Consider the following 8,053-nt stretch of genomic DNA (forward strand, 5'->3'; position numbering starts at 1 on the left):
GTGCCCTGCCCTGCCTTGCTGGGAAGTTCTTCATAGTCTACCCCCATCTTCTGACATATCTATGCCCATTCTCCTCTTTGAAAGGAACCTTCTGGAACCACACTCTTTGTCCTTTTATTTCACTCTTGCCCTCTCACCAGAGATTCTTTCCCCAGAATAGACAGGGAGAGAATGCCCCTGCTAATTCCCCCAGCCCTGATGATTTACAGTCATATAAAAAGACCCTAGTTGTCAGTGTAGCAGTGAGAAGAAATTTTTGACAGATAAAGGGAAGAGGCTATTATGAGGTTAAAAGATTCCCCCCCTCCGCAGCTGCCTGCCCAGGGTCAGTTCAGAATTGGTGTCTTCCGGGGCCCCTTCACCTTGCAGGGGATTGATAGGAGGGTGTCTAGGAGGTGGGGGGATGAAGCAAGGATGGGTGATGGGAGTCAGGTGCTGGCCAGCAGAGGTCACCCATCCAGGGAGAGATCAACATGGCTGACGCACCCCGGACTGTACTGATCTCAGGCTGCTCCTCGGGAATTGGCCTGGAGCTCGCAGTGCAGCTGGCTCATGACCACAGGCAGCGCTACCAAGGTTAGAGGCCCAGGGTGGGGCCGGGAGGGGCAGGGGTGGGCATGGCTTCTGAGGACCTTCAGCCTTCCTGGCACCATTTCCACTAGCCCATCCCATCAGCTGTATGTGTGGGCTTGAGGAGGACCCAGGACACATGGAGGCCCTCTTCCCACCTCTGTTCATGAATCATCCCCTCATCCCACAAATATTTCTTGTGCACCTACGGGGTGTCAGGCACTGTTCTAGGTGCTGGAAACACAGCTGTGAATAAAACAGACAAAAATCTCTGCCCTGAGCAATGGTGTAGTGAGGGAGGGGAGGGACGACAGAAAATAAACAGATTTTTAAAATTGTATAATATGTCTAGTGCTAAGAAGTGCTAAGAAGCAAAGTAAAGTAAGTGTGTGGTATAGTAGGAGGTGGGGGGAGGTGATATTTTTTAAAGGGCTGGTGGGGAGGGCTTCCCTATGGTTCCACTTGGGCATTCCCTAGTACTCCCCTCCCCCACCCCTCCCCAGATTACTGCTCCAAGATAAGGCTCTTAAGTGACCCTGACCTTGCGGGCTTAAGGGGGGCCTCTAAATCTAGAGCCTTAGCCTCCTGCAACTGTGGAGTAAATTGCCTCAGTCTGCACTACACCCATGCAAGCCTCTGACCCAGAGCAGGACAGAGCTGAAGTGGGCAAAGGGCCGCTACTTAAGAGGAGGCTGCAGAGGGCAAGGGCATTGTCCCAGTTGGCAGAGTGGCTTCTCCCAGCCCTCTGCCCTCTGTCTTAGAGACACACCAGCTTTGGATGTGACAGACTGAGTGCCAGTGTGCAGGGAAGTGGTTGTGCTGTGTGTGTCCCTGTGGACAGGCAGATGAGTGTATTAAACTGAAGGATGTTTATTGAGTGTTTACAAAGTGCCAGGTTTGATCTAAATGTTGTGCATCTAGTAAGCCATTTAATTCCCATATCACTCCTATGAGGTGGCCACCAATGTTAGCCCCATCTTAGAAATGAGGAAATTGAGGCACAGAGTGCCCAAGATCCTTGCCCAAGGTCTCCCCACTGGAAAGTGGCAGAACCTGGATTTGAACCCAGGCAACCCAGCCCCTGGGGCCACACTTGTCACTGTATGTAGACGCGTGTGGTCCCATTCATCTGTGCAACCCCCGTGATTCACACAGGCCCACAGACTATATGAACATGCCCCCCAAGGCTGTGCATGTATGACTGTGGGTACATGCATGAAGGGTACAAACATGTATACAGGGGTTTAAGCTCAGCACTCCAACAAACCCAGGTTCAAATCCCAGTTCTAACACTTATTAGTGGTGGGACAGGCAAGGAACTTCATTTTGTTAAGCCTCAGTGTGTTAATCTCTATGATAGAGATAATAACTTTACCTACTTATTCTGGCTACTATTGCTAAAGTACAAATCATTCTAAAATTTCTGGTGTAATAGAACAATGGTAATCATCTATCTCTCATGGTTTACAAAAGTCATAAATTTGGAAGGGTGCAGCTAGGCAGTTCTCGCTCAGGGTCAAAGGCTACAACTAGAACAGTGGGGGCTAGTCACAGGCTGGGGCAGGCATCTCTCCTCCTTCTAACAATCTCAGGTCTTCTCCATGTGGTCCCTCTATCTGGCTAGCTTGGGCTTCCTCCCAGCATGGTGGCCTCAGGATAGCTGGGCTGCTACAATGTGGCTGAAGAGTGAACATTACAGAGGCACCTGGGTGGCTCAGTCAGTTGAGCATCCGGCTCTTGGTTCCAGCTCACCTCATGGTTTCAGGGTCCTGAGATCAAGCCCCGCATCCGGCTCCACATTCAGAGTGGAGTCAGCTTGGGATTCTCTCTCTTCTTCTCCCTCTGCCCCTCCCCTACTCCTGCTCTTTCCCTCTCTCAAATAAATAAATAAACAAAATCTTAAAAGAAAAGAAAAGATGTGAACGTTACAGCAAACAAGGCAGAAACTGCAATACCTTTTCCTTTTTCAACCTAATCCCAGAAGCCACACGATGTTACTTTCACCACATTCTATTAATTCCCAGCTAGTCACAAGATTCAAAGAAAGGGAGATGAGATACATGGCTTCAGGAGGAGCAGCAAAGTTCTCAAGGAGCATATGCGATGAAAGCTGTTGTGGCCATCTTTGGAAATAAGTCCGTTTCCTAATCATAGGGTTCTCGTGAGATTAGAGACAACACTTATAAAAGTGTTCAGCACAGTGTTTGGCACATAGTAGATACTCAGTAAATTGACAGTTCTGTGGATGATGTAGACATGGCTATTTGTATTTGCACACACACACAAGGCACATATATTGACCCTAAATGTGTATGCATTCTTTTTCTCAAGGCAGTATGTCTTATATTTATTTTATTGTCTTACTTACTGGACTATAGATTCTGTGAAGGCAGGGACTTTGCCTCTTATTTCATGCAGTAGTCTCAGCACCTAGAATAGGGCATAAGGTATACTAGGTAGATGCTCGGTAAATGTTGGATGGAGGGATGGAGGGATGGATGAAAGTACATGTAAATGTATGTACACAGTATGCATTTGTGGTTGTGTACTGAACGTAAGTATGTAAACCTGTGGGTCTCCATCCCTCTGTGACTGCTCATGCCAGATCATGGAGATATGTAAGTGAATGCACAGGGGAAGGGAACCCAGTGCTTGTCCCAACTCTGCTTTCTGTCCTCAGTGGTGGCCACCATGAGGGACCTGGGAAAGAAGGGGACACTGGAGGCAGCTGCTGGGGAAGCTCTGGGGCAGACCCTCACCGTGGCCCAGCTGGACGTGTGCAGTGACGAGTCAGTGGCCCAGTGTCTCAGCTGCATCCATGGAGGGGAAGTGGATGTGCTGGGTGAGACTGAACAGCCCCTGGGGTCACCCCCCCTTCCCTGACCTAAGCACAGATCCTCCTTACAGTGAATCCTCTCCCACGTCTGAGCACCAGCCTTCTTGCTTCACCAGCAACCTCTAGCCCTGGACAGAAGGGGTAGACAAGCTGGCTAAAAGCCCAGGGTACCAGTGTATTAGGGTTACAAGAAATAAACTGAGTCCTGGGGGTAGGGTGAATTTTATTGAATAGAACATCTCACATTTGGGGAAAACCATATGTAGTTGGAAAAGTTATTTGGTTAGTCATTTGGGGAAGGGAGCATGATGAAGAAGCAACATATGATCCCTCAACGACCTTCTAAGGAGGGTGGGTGTGGCTGTTTTGATGCAAATTGGGGTCAGAGCTGAATTGCTCTTGCATTACGGGTAGGCAGCTCCCAGCAGCCCTTCCCCCAACCCAGGGTTCGGAGTCCCCATAGCAAATGCTAAACTATATGTAAAGATCATCAGGGCTCCACATTTGTCCTCTCAAGATACTCAGGACTGGCCCTGAATTTGGAGTAGGGGGTGGGATAATTCAGGGAGTGTCCCTAGAGGAGTGACACTAGAAGGGTTGGGGGGACCTCAAGGTAACTTTCAGTCCCCTCCTTAGTGAATAATGCTGGAGTGGGCCTGGTGGGGCCCCTGGAGGGGCTCAGCCTAGCTGCCATGCAGAACGTCTTTGATACCAACTTTTTCGGGGCTGTCCGTCTGGTCAGAGCTGTCCTTCCTGGCATGAAGAGAAGGAGAAAGGGCCACATTGTGGTGGTCAGCAGTGTCATGGGGCTGCAGGGTAAGCCCTGGGGACCCATCCCTGGGAAACTTCCTAGTATCTGACCCTCCCCAGGCTGGAAGAATGGCAAATAGGTTTTAGCTCATATTCCAAATGAGCCTGTGTTGAGAAGGATTCTGAAGCTCTCTAGGAAACATTTCTGGATTAGATTATGTCTGCCATGCTGCAAGAATAGGCAGTAGTGTTATAAATGCTGCCAATGGCCATCCACATTCAGCATCGACCCTACTTCTGGATACCCCTAAAAATCTCTCCTGACCATCTCCCCAAAACCAAAGGAACCATCCGTACTCCTTTTTATTTATTTATTTTTTTAAAGTAGGGGCCACGGGTGTGGAGCCCAGTGCAGGGCTTGAACTCACAACCCTGAGATCAAGACTTTTCTGAGATCAAGAGTCGGACGCTTAACCGACTGAGCCACCCAGGCGCCCCAGAACTCCTTTCCTGTGACATTTTCCAGCCAAATACCTCTAACCAAGCCCCCAGAGACGTCTAGCTGTGGGGCTCTGAGGTTCTGCAGTAAGAGAGAGCAGTGATTGTTTAGCAATGTCTGCTTTTAGGCTACTATGGAGACCACCTATTTGCCATCCATGCTCCTGGGTCTTTCCTCCTCGAACCCCTCTAGACTCCCTTCCTCCCCCTGGAAATGCTCTGGGGTCTGCCCCCACCTCCTCAACAGCCCCCTGAAGAATCCACCTTATTTGTTTGTTTGTTTGTTTGTTTGTTTGTTTAAGAATCCGCCTTATTTATTATCCCGTCATGGGGAATCCGTAACTACTACTCAGTCCCATGTCGTTGGCTCCTCTTTCAGCTGTACCTCCTGACCTCAGGGGTCACATTCATTCTCAATGAGGACAGATAAGAACCCTGCTGAATAAGACTTGCCCTCAGGGACCCTGGCAATTCTATGCTCAAGTGGCCCAGAGGTTTAGAAGATGGAGGGAAGTAGGGTTTTCCAGGGCTAAGGGCAAATGGAGCACTGGGAAGAGGCAGCACGTGGCACCCCAAGACAACCTCACTCTGAGCGCACGGGCTCATCCTTCAGCCTATGCTCCCATCACACATACATACACTCATCATGTTGGCCCTAGATATCCCCCCATTCTGATCTTTAAGCCCTCTTTGCTCTGTCTCCTAAAGACCCCATGTCCCTCTGGACCCACAAGCCCATCGCCCAGACCCCAAAGGGCCCAACCTCCTCCAATCCTCTCAGGTGTCGTGTTCAATGAAGCCTATGCAGCCTCCAAGTTCGCCCTGGAGGGGTTCTTCGAAAGTCTGGCGGTCCAGCTGCTGCAGTTCAACATCTTGTGAGGCGGGCATTTGTGTAGTGATGGGGGGGAATGGGAGACGGTGGTGGACCAAAATGAAGGAAGGGGAGGTGGTGAGGGGAAGTGGGCTGGGAAGGCAGTGATGGTGGGAAGAACAAGGCAGTGGTGAGAAAGTGGAATCAGGAATGAGGGAAATGGAGTTATCAGAAGAGGATGGGGCAGTACTGGGGATGGGCAGTAGAGGGGTTGGGGGAGTCAGGAAGGATGAAGTAATGATGAGAGAAATGGGGGGAGAGAGGGGGAGAGGGACAGTAATGGGGCAGCGAGTGGGTTGAGGTACCAGACCCCCTACCCCTCCCGATGTCCCCAGCATCACCCTAGTGGAACCTGGCCCGGTGGTCACTGACTTTGAGGGGAAGCTCCTGGAGCAGGTTTCCACAACCGAGTTCCCGGACACTGACCCTGACACTCTGCACTACTTCCGGGATTTCTACCTCCCTGCCTCCAGGGAGCTCTTCCGCTCTGTAGGACAGAGCCCACAAGATGTGGCCCAGGTGAGTGGGGAACCCAGAGCCCCAAGAAATGGCTCAGGTATGTGAGGGTGCCCCACCCTGCAAACCGCCCTCCCCAAATCCAAGAGCTCAGGGCTCCACCCCATAGGTCATTGTCAAGGTGATCAGCTCCGCCAGACCACCCCTGCGCCGACAGACCAACGCCCGATACGCTCCGCTGGCTGCGCTCAAGGCCGTGGACCCCTCAGGCAGCCTGTACGTGCGCACCACACACTGTCTGCTCTTCCGCTGGACACACCTTCTCAACCTTGGCCTTCGATGTCTGGCCTGCGGCTGCCTCCGCTTCCGAATATGGCCCCGGTGAGCAGAGCCTCACCCAGCCCTCCCCACCTCTGAACAGCCAGGCCTCCTCAGTTTACACCCATCTCAGAGGCCAGGACAGACCCTTCCTTCCTTCCTTCCTTCCTTCCTTCCTTCCTTCTTTCCTTCTTTCCTTCCTTCTTTCCTTCAGCAAACTCTGCCTGACCTACTCTGTGCCTGGGCATTGCCGGGACCCCAGAAATTCCTCAGCATTCATGCACACACCCCTCCATGGTCAGGGCTGGGGCAGAGAGAGGGACCCTTGGACCCTGGGCTGAAGAGCCCAGACAGAGCAAGGACCTGGAGCTGTGTCTGGGAAGGCAAGGGAGGCGTCCTGGAGGAGGGGACATTGTTGCTGGACCTTGAAAGATGAGATAGACTGCCTCATTCAACCTCTGGACTTTATTATCTTGGGCCTGGGAATACAAGGATGATCTAAAACCCCCTCCACATAGAACTGAGTTGACAAAGGGGTCTTCAGACTTTTCCGGTCACACACTCCGTCAGCAAAATGTTTGTGCACTCACCAGCAGTGCATGTATATTTTTTCATAAAATACATATTTGTAACCACTAGCAATCACTATATTAAATATTTAATAAAGCTCAATTCCTTATGTCTAAATAAAAAATTTAAAAAGCAGTAAGGTTCACTTCACACACATTAGAATGGCAGCTATAAGTAAACCAAGCAAGCAGACAAAAACTCCAGAAAGTAACAAGTGTTGGTGAGGATGAGGAGAAATTGCAGCCCTTGGGCACTGCTGGTGAGAATGTAAAATGCTGCAGTCACCATGGAAAATAGTGTAGTAGTTCCTCAAAAAATGAAACAGAATTAGCATGTGACCCAGCAAGTCCATTTCTGGGTATTAACCAAAAGAATTGAAAGCTAGGTCTCAAAGAGATATTTGCACACCTGTGTTCATAGCAGCATTATTCACAGTGGCCAAAAGGTGGAAGCAACCTTGTGTCCATCAGCAGAAGCCTGGATAAACTCAACGAGGTATATCCATACGATGGAATATTTTTTAGCCTTTAAAAGGAAGTGAATTCCGACACCTGCTACAACATGAATAAACATTGAGGACATTATGCTCAGTGAAATAAGCCAGACAGAAAAAAGACAACTACTGTCTGATTCCATTTAGATGATGTCCCTAGAGGAGTGAAATCCACAGAGACAGGAAGTAGATGGGGGGGGGGGGTCAATGCTTAGTGGGAAGAGAGTTGCAATTTTGCAAGATAAAGAGTTCTGTGGATGGATGGTGGTCGTGGCTGCACGACAGTGCGAATGGACTTGATCCTAATGAATTGTGCACTCAAAAATGGCGAAGATGGTAAATTTTGTGTTGTGTATATTTCGTCACAATTAAAAATTTTTAAAAAGCAATAGGGGTCCAAGTTTCTTGGCCCTCGTGTGGAGAGTTTGGAAGCAAATGGACTCTGGGTGTAAATGCAGACCCAGCCTCTTGTTCACTGGGTGACCCTGGGCAGGTGACTTCCTGGTGTCATCTTCCGGAAAGCAGAGCTGACAATAACGGCACTGAAATGATAGGAAAAGCACCCTGCACTGTTTTTCCATTTCACTTGGAGTTTTTGGTGTGGTTCATGTTTCGCTACCACCTTGGAATGCCAGGCTCCAGGCGAAGGTGTTTTAATTAATGTTTGCTCTTGCAGCCTTATCAGATAGAG

General features: G+C 49.8%; 1 protein-coding gene across 1 annotated transcript; it reads left to right on the plus strand.

The window, feature by feature from the left end:
- The first annotated feature begins 404 nt into the window (after nt 1–404).
- Nucleotides 405–7,750, plus strand: RDH8 (retinol dehydrogenase 8). Its single transcript, XM_026480779.3, has 6 exons — nt 405–576; nt 3,251–3,412; nt 4,043–4,222; nt 5,436–5,529; nt 5,861–6,044; nt 6,151–7,750. Exons 1-6 carry the CDS (start codon nt 474–476, stop codon nt 6,364–6,366), a joined length of 939 nt encoding a protein of 312 aa, XP_026336564.1. The 5' UTR covers nt 405–473; the 3' UTR covers nt 6,367–7,750.
- Nucleotides 7,751–8,053: the final 303 nt, after the last annotated feature.

The sequence above is a fragment of the Ursus arctos genome, unplaced genomic scaffold, assembly GCF_023065955.2.
Source record: "Ursus arctos isolate Adak ecotype North America unplaced genomic scaffold, UrsArc2.0 scaffold_14, whole genome shotgun sequence".
Lineage (NCBI taxonomy): Eukaryota > Metazoa > Chordata > Mammalia > Carnivora > Ursidae > Ursus > Ursus arctos.

Excerpts from the sequence above, each read along its gene's own strand:
- RDH8 (XM_026480779.3), top strand. The coding sequence starts at position 474 with ATGGCTGACGCACCCCGGACTGTACTGATCTCAGGCTGCTCCTCGGGA. Across the intron at positions 4,223-5,435 it reads CAGTGTCATGGGGCTGCAGG|GTGTCGTGTTCAATGAAGCC; the intron begins GTAAGCCCTGGG and ends CAATCCTCTCAG. Across the intron at positions 6,045-6,150 it reads GCCCACAAGATGTGGCCCAG|GTCATTGTCAAGGTGATCAG; the intron begins GTGAGTGGGGAA and ends TCCACCCCATAG.